At 50.8% G+C, this 14511-nt stretch overlaps 1 protein-coding gene across 2 annotated transcripts in view; it reads left to right on the forward strand.

Annotated features, from left to right (window-relative positions):
* mmp17a (matrix metallopeptidase 17a) overlaps window positions 1-14511 on the forward strand; it is a 125897-nt gene that overhangs the window by 81622 nt on the left and 29764 nt on the right. The window contains exon 5 of one of the 2 annotated variants that reach the window (XM_072518452.1): window positions 10437-10613. The exons of the other annotated variant lie outside the window; for it this stretch is intronic. Coding sequence (XP_072374553.1) covers window positions 10437-10613 — 177 coding nt within the window. The remainder of the gene's footprint in view (window positions 1-10436; window positions 10614-14511) is intronic. 2 annotated transcript variants of the gene reach the window in all.

Raw genomic sequence — 14511 nt, forward strand, 5'->3', positions numbered from 1 at the left:
ATTTGCCACCTCTCAGCCCAACGCTGCAGCTTATCTATGTCCCTGTGTAACTTGTAACATCCTTCCGCACTGTCCACAACTCCACCGACTTTAGTGTCATCTGCAAATTTACTCACCCATCCTTCTACACCCTCCTCCAGGTCATTTATAAAAATGACAAACAGCAGGCAGTGGCCCCAAAACAGAGCCTTGTGGTACACCAGCAGTAACTGGACTCCAGTCTGAATATTTCCCATCAACCACCACCCTTTGTCTTCTTCCAGCTAGCCAATTTCTGATCCAGACTGCTAAATCACCCTCAATCCCATGCCTCCGTATTTTCTGTAGTAGCCTACCGTGGGGAGCCTTATCAAACGCTTTACTGAAATCCATATACACCACACCAACTGCTTTACCCTCACCCACCTGTTTGGTCACCTTCTCAAATAACTCAATAAGGTTTGTGAGGCACGACCTACCCTTCACAAAACCGTGTTGACTATCTCTAATCAAATTATTCCTTTCCAGATGATTATACATCCTATCTCTCATAAACCTTTCCAAGATTTTTCCCACAACAGAAGTAAGGCTCACTGGTCTATAGTTACCTGGGTTGTCTGTACTCCCCTTCTTGAACAAGGGGACAACATTTGCTATCCTCCAGTCTTCTGGCACTATTCCTGTAGACAAAGATGACTTAAAGATCAAAGCCCAAGGCTCAGCAATCTCCTCCCTAGCTTTCCAAAGAATCCTAGGATAAATCCCATCCAGCCCAGGGGACTTATCTATTTTCACACTTTCCAGAATTGCTAACACTTCCTCCTTATGAACCTCAAGCCCTTCTAGTCTAGTAGCCTCAATCTCAGTATTCTCCTCGACAACATTGTCTTTTTCCTGTGTGAATACTGATGAAAAATATTCATTTAGCACCTCTCCTATCTCCTCGGACTCCAAGCACAACTTCCCACTACTGTCCTTGACTGGCCCTACTCTTACCCTAGTCATTCGGTTATTCCTGACATATCTATAGAAAGCTTTAGGGTTAGCCTTGATCCTACCTGCCGAAGACTTCTCATGTCCTCTCCTGGCTCTTCTTAGCTCTCTCTTTAGGTCTTACCTAGCTAACTTGTAACTTTTGAGCGCCCTAACTGAACCTTCATGTCTCATCTTTACATAAGCCTCCTTCTTCCTCTTGACAAGTGTTTCGACTGCTTTAGTAAACCACGGTTCCCTTGCTCGACCACTTCCTCCCTGCCTGACAGGTACATACCTATCAAGGGCACGCAGTAGCTGTTCCTTGAACAAGCTCCACATTTCGATTGTGCCCATCCCCTGCAGTTTTCCTCTCCATCCGATGCATCCTAAGTTTTGCCTCATCGCATCATAATTGTCTTTCCCCCAGATATAACTCTTGCCCTGCGGTATATACCTATCCCTTTCCATCACTAAAGTAAACATAATCAAATTGTGGTCACTATCACCAAAGTGCTCACCTACCTCCAAATATAACACCTGTCCTGGTTCATTACCCAGTACCAAATCCAATATGGCCTCGCCTCCCGTTGGCCTATCTACATACTGTGTCAGGAAACCCTCCTGCACACATTGGACAAAAATGGACCCATCTATTGCGTTTCCAGTCAATATTTGGAAAGTTAAAGTCCCCCATAAAAACTACCCTGTTGCTTTTGCTCCGATCCAGAATCATCTTTGCAACCCTTTCCTCTACATCTCTGGAACTTTTCGGAGGCCTATAGAAAACCCCTAACAGGGTGACCTCTCCTTTCCTGTTTCTAACCTCAGCCCATACTACCTCAGTAGACAAGTCCTCATCAAACGTCCTTTCTGCCACCGTAATACTGTCCTTGACTAACAATGCCACCCCTCCCCCTCTTTTACTACCTTCCCTGAGCTTACTGAAATATCTAAACCCCGGCATCTGCAACAACCATTCCTGTCCGTGCTCTATCCATGTCTCCGAAATGGCCACAACATTGAAGTCCCAGGTACCAACCCATGCCGCAGGTTCACCAACCTTATTCCGGAAGCTCCTGGCATTGAAGAAGACACACTTTAAACCATCTTCCTGCCTGCCGGTACACTCCTGCAACTTTGAAACCTTACTCCTGACCTCACTACTCTCAACCTCCTGTATACTGGAGCTACAATTCAGGTTTCCAAGCCCCTGTTGAACTAGTCTAAACCCTCCCGAAGAGCATGAGCAAATTTCCCCCGAGGATATTGGTACCCCTCTGGTCCAGGTGTAGACCATCCCGTTTGTAGAAGTCCCACCGACCCCAGATTTAGCCCCAATTATCCAGAAATCTGAAACCCTCCCTCCTGCACCATCCCTGTAGCCACGTGTTCAACTCCTCTCTCTCCCTATTCCTCGTCTAGCTATCATGTGGCATGGGTAGCAACCCAGAGATAATATCTCTGTTTGTCCTAGATTTAAGTTTCCACCCTAGCTCCCTGAATTCCTGCCTTACATCCCTATCCCTTTTCCTACCTATGTCGTTGGTACCTATGTGGACCACGACTTGGGGCTGCTCCCCCTCCCCCTTAAGAATCCCGAAAACACGATCCGAGACATCACGCACCCTGGCACCTGGGAGGCAACACACCAACCGCGAGTCTCTCTCGTTCCCACAGAATCTCCTATCTATCCCCCTAACTATGGAGCCTCCAATGACTAATGCTCTACTCCTCTCCCCCCTTCCCTTCTGAGCAACAGGGACAGACTGTGTGCCAGAGACCTGTACCCCATGGCTTACCCTTTTTAAGTCGTCCCCCCCAACAGTATCCAAAGCGGTATACTTGTTACTAAGGGGAACGACCACAGGGGATCCCTGTACTGACTGCTTCCTCCCAGCCCCTCTCACCGTCACCCATCTATCTTCATTCTTCGGAGTAACTACATCCCTGAAGCTTCTATCTGTGACCACCTCTGCCTCCCGAATGATCTGAAGTTCATCCAGCTCCAGCTCCAGTTCCCTGACGCGGTTTCTGAGGCGCTGGAGATGGGTGCACTTCCCACAGATGAAATCAGCAGGGACACTGACGGCGTCCCTCACCTCAAACATTCTGCAGGCGGAACATTGCACTACCTTCCCGCCATCCCCTCTAGATCAAAAAGAAAAAGAAAGAAAGAGCTCACCTGTTATTCACTCCCCTTCTCAGCAAGCACTCACTCGGCAACCTCAATACCTGTTATCTGGAACAACATCTGGATTGTTATCCAATGGTGGAGTTCAGGTCGTGTCACACTGTGGTAGATTGTCAGTAGCAACGGAACACATTGATGTCTTTTTCATTGACTGTCACATTGCATTGTGGAAATTACAGCAAAACACCTGCCCCCATGCTTTATAATCATACGGCAACAAAGAAGGCCACTTGGCCAATCGTGCCTCTGCCAGCCCTTTGTCAGAATTTTTTAAAGTAATTTACGGGATGTGGGCGTTGCTGGTTAGGCCCAGCATTTATTGCCCATCCCTTGTTGCCCTTCAGAAGGTGGTGGTGAGCGGCACCCTCGTGGGCATCATGGGCCCCACCATCATCCGACCCGGGTGCACCGCAAGCCTGCGCCGCGCGGCAGCCAACCAACTCCGGAGGCCCCAAATGCCATTCTTGTGGCCAGAACAAGCACCCCAGACAACGCTGCCCAGCGCGGAGCGCGAGCTGCAGCGGGTGTGGCAGGAAGGGCCACTTTGTCTCCGTTTGCCAGGCCCGATCGGTCGCTGCCGTTTCCAGGCCCAGCATCGCTACACCCCCCACGTGCGCCCCGTGGACGCCGCCATCTTCTGCGCCATCTTGGACCGCACCCCAGGACTTTTGCTCGACTGGCCGTTTGCGGGCCGCCGATACCTCCGCCACCGGCGATCAGCCCTCCCACCAAGTTCCGCAGCTCGCCTCCATCACCCTCGACCAGTCTCGGCCCCGCAACCGCGCGACCGCTGCAACGACCGTACGGATCAACGGGCACGAGACGACCTGCCTCTTCGACTCCGGGAGCACGGAGAGTTTCGTCCGCCCTGCTACGGTAAGGCGCTGCTCCATCCCGGTCCTCCCCGTCACCCAGAAAATCTCCCTGGCCTCCGGATCCCATTCCGTACAATCCGGGGGTACTGCGTCACGACCCTCCCCGTACAGGGCGTAGAGTACAGCAACTTCAGACTGCACGTCCTCCCCCACCTCTGCACTGCCCTGTTACTAGGTCTCGATTTCGCTGCCACCTCCAGAGCCTTAGTCTGAAGTTCGGCGGTCCCCTGCCCCCCCCCTCACCGTCTGTGGCCTCACGACCCTTAAGGTCGATCCACTCTCACTCTTCGCGAACCTCACCCTGGACTGTAAGCCCGTTGCCACGAGGAGCAGACGGTACAGTGCACAGGACAGGACCTTTATTAGGTCGGAAGTCCAACGGTGTCGGGAGGGGGTCATTGAGGCCAGTAACAGCCCCTGGAGAGCTCAAGTGATGGTAGTTAAGACTGGGGAGAAGCACTGGATGGTCATCGACTACAGTCAGACCATCAACCGGCATACGCAGCTCGATGCGTACCCCCTTCCACGCTTATCTGACATGGCCAACCAGATTGCGCAGTATCGAGTCTTCTCCACCGTTGACTTGAAGTCCGCCTATCACCAGCTCCCTATCCGCCCGGAGGACCGCCAATACACTGCCTTCGAGGCAGATGGCCGCCTCTACCATTTCCTTAGGGTTCCCTTCGGCATCACCAATGGGGTCTCCGTCTTCCAGCGAGAGATGGACCGAATGGTTGACCAGTACGGGCTGCGGGCCACGTTCCCATACCTGCATAACGTCACCATCTGCGGCCACGACCAGCAGGACCACGCGCAAATCTCCAGAAATTCCTCCACACCGCTAAACTCCTTAACCTTACCTATAATAAGGAGAAATGCGTTTTCCGCACCACGGGCTTAGTCATTCTTGGCTACGTAGTGGAAAATGGAGTCCTAGGGCCAGATCCCGACCGCATGAGCCCCCTCCTGGAACTCCCCCTCACCCACTGCCCCAAGACCCTGAAACGATGCCTGGGGTTCTTCTCCTATTACGCCCAGTGGGTCCCTAATTATGCGGACAAGGCCCGCCCACTCATCAAGTCCACAGTTTTTCCCCTGACGGCTGAGGCCCGCCGGGCCTTCAACCACATCAAGGCGGACATCGCCAAGGCCACGATGCACGCGGTCGACGAGACCCTCCCCTTCCAGGTGGAGAGCGACGCATCGGACGTGGCTCTGGCCGCCACCCTCAACCAAGCATGCAGACCCGTGGCTTCCTTCTCCCGCACCCCCCATGCCTCTGGAATTCAGCACTCCTCTGTTGAAAAGGAGGCCCAAGCCATTGTGGAAGCTGTGCGACATTGGCAGCATTACCTGGCCGGCAGGAGATTCACTCTCCTCACTGACCAACGGTCGGTTGCCTTCATGTTTAGCAATACACAGCGGGGCAAGATTAAGAACGACAAGATCTTGTATCGCCCGGGGAAGCTCAATGAGCCCCCAGATGCACTATCCCACGGTACATGTGCCAGCGCACAAGTAGACCGACTTCGGGCTCTCCACAATGTCCTCTGTCACCCGGGGGTCACCCGGTTCTTCCACTTTATCAAGGCCCGCAACCTGCCCTACTCCATCGAGGAGGTCAGGATTGTGACCAGGGACTGCCAAGTCTGCACGGAGTGCAAACCACACTTCTACCGGCCTGACAGGGCGCATCTGGTGAAGGCCTCCCGCCCCTTTGAGAGCCTCAGCATCGACTTCAAAGGGCCCCTCCCCTACACTGACCGCAATGTGTACTTCCTCAATATCATTGATGAGTACTCCCGTTTCCCTTTCGCCATCCCGTGCCCTGACATGACTTCTGCCACAGTCAGCAAGGCCCTACACAGCATCTTCAGCCTGTTCGGTTTCCCCACCTACATCTATAGCGATCGGGGATCCTCCTTTATGAGTGATTAGCTGCGTTAGTTCCTGCTCAGCAAGGGCATCGCCTCGAGCAGGACAACCAGCTACAACCCTCAGGGAAACGGACAGGTGGAGAGGGAGAACGCGATGGTCTGGAAGGCCGTCCTGCTGGCCCTTCAGTCTAGGAATCTCCCTGTCTCCCGCTGGCAGGAGGTCCTCTCCGATGCGTTCCACTCCACCCGGTCGCTCCTGTGCTCTGCCACCAATGAGACCCCTCACAGACGTGTGTTTGCCTTCCCCAGGAAGTCCAGGGGTCTCGCTCCCAACCTGGCTGACGGTTCCTGTGCCTGTCCTCCTCCGGAAGCATGCGAGGAGCCATAAATCAGATCCCCCTCGTTGGAAAAGTCCTCCTCCTCCATGCAAATCCACAATACGCCTACGTGGCACACCATGACGGACGACAGGACACAGTCTCCCTCTGGGACCTGGCACCCGCTGGTTCCCCACCCACAACCACCACCATCCACGACTTGGTACAGTCCCCTCCCCCTCCGGTTGCCACCCCCGCCACTGCGCCGTTCACCCCCCCACCAGCGACTATCACCGCAATCCCCACCCCAGCAGCACCCGTCCCCCACCGGATCCACTACTGGGTGAAGAAGGAGAGGAGAACACGCTCCCGGAGTCGCAGGTACCACATCGGCGCCCACACCACAACCGGACTGAGGCGATCGCGGCGGAGGGTCAAAGCCCCCGACAGACTCGACCTGTAACGTTGCTTCCCCCCCCGCTGGACTCTTTTTAAACAGGGGGTGAATGTGGTAAACACCACTGGTCATACACTACGTGTATTACGGTACTGCCATTGTACTACAGTCAATACAGTAAATCCCGGCCTGCTGGCTCCCCCAGCAGGCTCAGTATAAGAGTGTGCACTCTCCTGAGCTGCCTCCATTCTGGTTCCAGATGAGAGGGGATCTTATTGAAACTTACAGGATACAGCGAGGCCTGGATAGAGTGGACGGGGAGAGGATGTTTCCACTTGTAGGAAAAACTAGAACCAGATGACACAATCTCAGACTAAAGGGCCGATCCTTTAAAACAGAGATGAGGAGGAATTTCTTCGGCCAGAGGGTGGTGAATCTGTGGAACTCTTTGCTGCAGAAGGCTGTGGAGGCCAAGCCACTGAGCCAAGACACTGAGCCACTGAAGCCAAGCCATCTTTAAGACAGAGAGAGATAGGTTCTTGATCAATAAGGGGATTAGGTGTTATGGGGAGAAGGCAGGAGAATGGGGATGAGAAAAATATCAGCCATGATTGAATGGCGGAGCAGACTCGATGGGCCGAGTGGCTTAATTCTGCTCCTATGTCTTATGGTCCCCCACCACCAATCCATTTGACAGAACCTACAGTTGGTGCGGCCGCTGATTTGAGTAATTCTTCAGATCTAAACCTCCACAGGTGAAATGCTCCAAACTTTAAGAAATCCATTGCTTCCAGAAACAGGTTGATGCATTGACTGTCTACGTGCCAGGTGCAGGCAGGGGAGACCTTTATTTGAGTCTCTGAGGGAAGCTGCTCAGACCCGGGTGTCTCTTTTGTTGGAAGACAATGTCAGCAAGATGAGGAAATGCATTAAATGCACATCAAATCTGTCAGCTCAGCCCCTGGCTAGAGGCGACATTTAAACGTAGCACACACAGCAAGTCTGATCGTTTACAGAGTCTTATTGCCAGACGCAGGGAGAATGGTTTGCAGCTCAGTTATATTTCTTGCATCTTCATCTGATGGCATCATTGAAGTATTTGCTATTCATTAACTTTGTTGAAGGTAGTCAAGGTGATGGGTGCGAATAGGGCATTCAGTCCTGCTCTGGGGGCTGGCGCTGCCCTCATGATTATAGCGATGTTTACTCCCAGAGGGCAGCACAGTGGCACAGCGGTTAGCATTGCTGCCTCAGCTCAGGGTCCCAGGTTCGATTCCCGGCTTGGGTCACTATCTGTGCGGAGTCTGCACGTTCTCCCCGTGTCTGCGTGGGTTTCCTCCGGGTGCTCCGGTTTCCTCCCACAGTCCAAAGATGTGCGGGTTAGGTGGATTGGCCATGATAAATTGCCCCTTCGTGTCCAAAGATGTGCAGGTTAGGTGGGATTATAGGGATGGGGCGGCGGAATGGTCCAAGGTAGAGTGCTCTATCAGAGGGTCGGTGCAGATTTGATGGACCAAATGGCCTTCTTCTGCACTGTAGGAATTCTAACTTTTCTCCACCCAGCGTAGCCTCCTCAGGAAGTCCAGAGAACAAGGAGCAGCCAATCTAGATGAGGGCCAAAGAGATCAGAGGAGTTAGTTTGCTCGTGGACCTTCAATGAGCCGTCCAGTAACTTAACCACCATGTTACCATAGCCATATTGCTGTTAGTAATGATGTAAATCCACCACCTCCAGCAACATTTGCGCAAACTGTACTGGAATCTTTGTTTGCAGTCAAACATCGTGAAATATATTTGCAGTAACAAAAATGGCAAACACTTGCATATAAAATATCCCAAGGTGCCTCACGGGAGTATTATCAAACACAATTTCACGCTGAGCCACAGAGGGAGACATTCAGACCGAGGACCAAACGCTTCGTCAAAGCAGCCAGATATAAGGAGCATCTTAAAGGAGAGAGAGAGAGGGAGAGGTATCAGGTGGGAATTTCGGAGCTTGGCATTGAGACGGCAAAACTAGTCAATTCTGCAATGTGCTCCAGGCCAGGATTGGAGCAGCACAGGGATCTCAGAGGGTTGTTAGGATGGAGGAGGTTTCAGAGGTAGGGAGGGGGTGTAGGAGTTGGAGAAGGTTACAGAGATAGGGAGGGGGTGTAGGGGCTGGGGGAGGTTACAGAGATAGGGAGGGGGTGTAGGGGCTGGAGGAGGTTACAGAGATAGGGAATGGGTCTAGGGGCTGGAGGGGATTACAGAGAGGGGAGGGGGTGTAGGAGTTGGAGGAGGTTACAGAAATAGGGAGGGGTGTAGGGGTTGGAAGAGGTTACAGAGATAGGGAGGGGGTGTAGGGGCTGGAGGATGTTACAGAGGTAGGGAGGGATGTAGGGGCTGGAGGAGGTTACAGCGATAGGGAGGGGCTGGAGGAGGTTACAGAGATAGGGAGGGGCTGTAGGGGCTGGAGGAGGTTACAGAGATAGTGAGGGGGTGTAGGGGCTGGAGGAGGTTACAGAGATAGGGAGGGGGTGTAGGGGCTGGAGGAAGTTATAAAGATAGGGAGGGGTGTAGGAGTTGGAGGAGGTTACAGAGATAGGGAGTGGGTGTAGATGTTGGAGGAGATTACAGAGGTAGGGAAGGGGTGAAGCCATGGATGGATTTGAAAACACATGAGAATGAGAATGATGATGGATGATGATGATGATGGATGATGCGAATGATGATGCGAATGAGGGCAGCACGGTAGCATTGTGGATAGCACAATTGCTTCACAGCTCCAGGGTCCCAGGTTCGATTCCGGCTTGGGTTACTGTCTGTGCGGGATCTGCACGTCCCCCCCGTGTCTGCGTGGGTTTCCTCCGGGTGCTCCGATTTCCTCCCACAGTCCAAAGATGTGCAGGTTAGGTGGATTGGCCATGATAAATTGCCCCGAGTGTCCAAAATTGCCCTTAGTGTTGGGTGGGGTTACTGGGTTATGGGGATAGGGTGGAGGTGTTGACCTTGGGTAGGGTGCTCTTTCCAAGAGCCGGTGCAGACTCGATGGGCCGAATGGCCTCCTTCTGCACTGTAAATTCTATGATAACCTATGATGATGATGATGGATGATGAGAATGATGATGATGATGGATGATGATTGATGATGAGAATGATGATGATGGATGATGTGAATGATGAGGATGATGATGATGATGGATGATGAGACTGATGATGATGCGGATGATGATGATGATGGATGATGAGAATGATGATGATGATGATGGATGATGAGAATGATGATGCGGATGATGATGATGATGGATGATGATGATGATGATGGATGATGAGAATGATGATGGTGATGAGGATGATGATGATGAGACTGATGATGATGATGCGGATGATGATGATGCGGATGATGATGATGATGGATGATGAGAATGATGATGGATGATGAGGATGATGATGGATGATGAGACTGATGATGATGATGCGGATGATGATGAATGATGATGAATGATGATGATGATGGATGATGATGATGATGATGATGGATGATGACGATGATGATGGTGATGAGGATGATGATGATGGATGATGAGACTGATGATGATGATGCGGATGATGATGATGATGATGGATGATGATGGATGATGACGATGATGATGGTGATGAGGATGATGATGATGGATGATGAGACTGATGATGATGATGCGGATGATGATGATGATGGATGATGAGACTGATGATGATGATGATGGATGATGCGGATGATGATGATGATGGATGATGAGAATGATGATGATGATGATAGATGATCTATCAGCCAGTTTGAGAAAGTGTCTTTCTTTCTTACAGATCCCCTTGAGATGGACCTGTTTGCTGTGGCTGTCCATGAATTCGGCCATGCGATTGGACTGTCTCATTCGTCAGTCAATGTATCCATAATGAGACCTTATTACCAGGGACCTGTGGGAGACCCTCTCCAGTATCATCTGCCTTACGATGACCGGCTGAGAATCTGGCAGCTATACGGTTCGGACTCTATCCCCTCACACCTTTCTTCCATTTATTTACTTGGGATACAATGGACACAGAAAGTATTGATTCATTCACAAATGCAAATTATCTAGCTTTTTTTGGGAAATCACATTGTGGCATGGTAGCCAGAATAATTGAGACCTGACGTCACCTGACAGTGAGTGGGGTGCATTGGGGGAAAGGTGACTTTGGGTCTACCGTTCCAAATGTTCTCCCCCCACTGAGGGTCTCCCTCACCTCATGGGGACAGGCTTCGGAAATCAGAAGCACAAAGGGACTTGTGAGTCCTTGTTCACGATTCTCTTAAGGTTAATTTGCAGGTTCAGTCAGCAGTTAGCATTCTTGTCAAGAGGGCTAGAATACAAACCAGAGATGTACTTCTGAGGCTATATAAGGGTCTGGTAAGACCCCATTTGGAGTATTGTGAGCAGTTTTGGGCCCCGTATCTAAGGAAGGATGTGCTGGCCTTGGAAAGGGTCCAGAGGAGGTTCACAAGAATGATCCCTGGAATGAAGAACGGTTGAGGACTTTGGGTCTGCACTGGTTGGAGTTTAGAAGGATGAGAGGGGATCTTATTGAAACTTACAGGATACTGCGTGGCCTGGAGAGAGTGGATGAGGAGAGGATGTTTCCACTTGTAGGACAAACTAGAACCATATGACACAATCTCAGACTAAAGGGACGATCCTTTAAAACAGAGATGAGGAGGAATTTCTACAGCCAGAGGGTGGTGAATCTGTGGAACTCTTTGCCGCAGAAGGCTGTGGAGGCCAATTCACTGAGTGTCTTTAAGACAGAGATAGATAGGTTCTTGATTAATAAGGGGATCAGGGGTTATGGGGAGAAGGGAGGAGAATGGGGATGAGAAAATATCAGCCATGATTGAATGGCGGAGCAGACTCGATGGGCCGAGTGGCCTAATTTTGCTCCTATGTCTTATGGTCTTATGGTCAGACATAGCTCTGTTGTACCTCATTAGAGTCACTGTGATGGATCAATAACTCCATTATCATTGTATCATGTGACTGTCAAGGTGGGACAATATGAAGGAGGGGGACCTGGGCCTTTCCCCAGCTGGCAATTGCTGTGTTCCCAGTTTGAGTTACACTCGATTACTTGCAGAGTTCAGGAAGACCTCAGTAAAAAGCAGCGTATTATTCCAACTAAAAATCACCTCAACAACATTGTCACTGTTGCCATTTAATTCATGACAAGCTTGACCCTGACCTACTCGACCAGATGAGCTCTTTATGTGAAAAGATTTACGATTTCTCTGGGCCCATCAATCTTTGTGGGAATTTAATAAATATCAAACTGCCTGGAAGAGCGTGTTTGATTTCCAGCAGTGTTCTTGTTGCCGGCAACCTTCACATCTGCCTAACAGGAATATATATTACTTGTGACTGCCTTCGATATTAAAAGCTTAGATTTAATCCTCCCTGCATTGTTTTGTTTTGAACAAAGATGAACTGCGACAGGCGGTTGGCTTCCCATTCACCTACCTGGATCTAGGTACAAGCAACCCGCTGGGCGATTCTGGTCACAGGCCAGGACCCCGTGGTCACGTGCAGTGCAAATAATATTTTATTGAATTCTGAAGGGCCGACTTCAATTTGTGATGTCGGTCAAACCACTCCAGACCATAGAACATAGAACAGTCCAGTCCAGCACAGTACAGGCCCTTCGGCCCACAATGTTGTGCCGACCACTTATCCTAATCTAAGACCAACCTAACCTACACCCCTTCAGTTTACTGCTGTCCATGTGCCTGTCCAAGAGTCGCTTAAATGTCCCTAATGTCTCTGACTCCACCACCTCTGCTGGCAGTGCATTCCACACACCCACCACTCTGTGTAAAGAACCTACCTCTGACATCTCCCCTCTACCTTCCTCCAATCACCTTAAAATTATGTCCCCTCGTGACAGCCATTTCCACCCTGGGGGAAAGTCTCTGGCTATCCACTCTATCCATGCCTCTCATCACCTTGTACTCCTCTATCAAGTCACCTCTCTTCCTTCTTCGCTCCAGTGAGAAAAGCCCTAGCGCCCTCAAACTTTCTTCATAAGACCTGCCCTCCAGTCCAGGCAGCATCCTGGTAAATCTCCTCTGTACCCTCTCCAAAGCATCCACATCCTTCCTATAATGAGGCGACCAGAACGGGACACAATATTCCAAGTGTGGTCTAACCATGGGGAACCTTACCAGTCGCAAGGCAGGCCGGGAAGGTTTGAGTTCATTTGGTTCGACAATTGTCTCCCGTCCAAAGCTGGTCAGAATTAAGTCACCATTGGTGTTGGGAGGTGTGGGGGCAGAGTAGGTGAGGCGAGTCAACCCTCGTGGGACCCCAGTGAACGGAAGGGCAGATTGGGCAGGTGGTCTTTACTTAGTGCACATTGGGGCGAGAGTGGGAGAGGCCCTGCTTTCCCTGCACCTTTGTACCCTGGAGCCGTTCATTGACAACTTATATTTATCTCCTCTCTCTGGGTATGGAAACACACGATGAACTGCCTGCAGTAAAGCAGTTCATCGCCTGTTTCCATGGCCAGCTTTCTCCCAGAACAGTTCGCTAGTTTGTCACCAGCGGCTTATAGCTAGCGGGGCACCACTCCACATCAAGTGTGGCTGATCCAGGAGCCTCTCCTGCTCTTACTACCAACTATTGGCGTGTTTGGAAGGATTTTGCGGGTTGACACACCCAACATCAACCTGCCTGACTGTGTTATGAAGTCACCTTCCTAGGCCATGAAGTCCTGAGGTGGGACTCAAATCCAGGAGCTTCTGTCTTAGAATCAGGGACGCCACCCACTACAGCCACAAGGCCCCATACTTACATTTTGTGGTGCCTGTAATCCAATAATGTCCCGAGGTATTTCACAGATGTATTTAGACAAATATAGCAAAGTGCCACACCAGAAGATAAGGCAGGAGGTGGAAAGCTGGGCCAGAGAGGCAGGTGTAGCGGAATGTCTTCAAGGAGGAAAAGGAGATCGCGAGGCGGAGAGGTGCAGGGGGAGAATTCCAGAGTTCAAGCCCCCAGGCAGCTGAGGGGTGTGGCTGCCAGAGTGCGGAGTTTGAAATCCCGGATGCTCAAGAGGCCGGAGTGATCTCCGAGGGGTACAGGGCTGAAGGAGATTACAGAGATGGGAAGGGGGCAAAAGCCAACGAGCACTGTGAAAACAAGGTGAGGAATTTTAAAATCGTGGGGCAGCACGGTGGCGCAGTGGGTTAGCACTGCTGCCTCACGGCGCCGAGGTCCCGGGTTCGATCCTGGCTCTGGGTCACTGTCTGTGTGGAGTTTGCACATTCTCCCCGTGTCTGCGTGGGTTTCGCCCCCACAACCCAAAGATGCGCAGGGTAGGTGGATTGGCCACGCTAAATTGCCCCTTAATTGGAAAAAATGAATTGGGTACTCTAAATTTATTTTGAAAAAGAAAGAAAAAATGAATAACTTCAGCCACTACAGGAATCGAACCCTTGCTACTGACCTGAATCACAAGCCAGCTGCCCAACCAACTGAGCTAAATAGAAAATGCTCTATGTTCAAGAGCAAAAGGTGGCAAACTCAAGCCCCTGGATTTGGGAGCTGTACCCAGCACCTTTGAGCCTCAAACACAAACAAATTGTGCCATGAAATTGTTCACAAAAGGTTGAAGTGCTTTCTGAAGGATGGTAAATGCGTTGTGTTGGATTGTTTCACCGACTCGCAGGAAACTCACGCCGTGTAGCTCTCTGGTGTTTCCTCGGGAAACTACAAGCTGATACTGAGAGCTGTAATAAATTCCCTGGACGTAAAAGAGTAAATGGAATATTCAGTGAACTGGAAAGAATATTGCTAATTAGAAATGTCACTCGTTGATTTAATACATGTGGGGAATGAAGGAGATTGTTCAG

The sequence above is a fragment of the Scyliorhinus torazame genome, chromosome 1 (genome assembly GCF_047496885.1).
Source record: "Scyliorhinus torazame isolate Kashiwa2021f chromosome 1, sScyTor2.1, whole genome shotgun sequence".
NCBI lineage: Eukaryota > Metazoa > Chordata > Chondrichthyes > Carcharhiniformes > Scyliorhinidae > Scyliorhinus > Scyliorhinus torazame.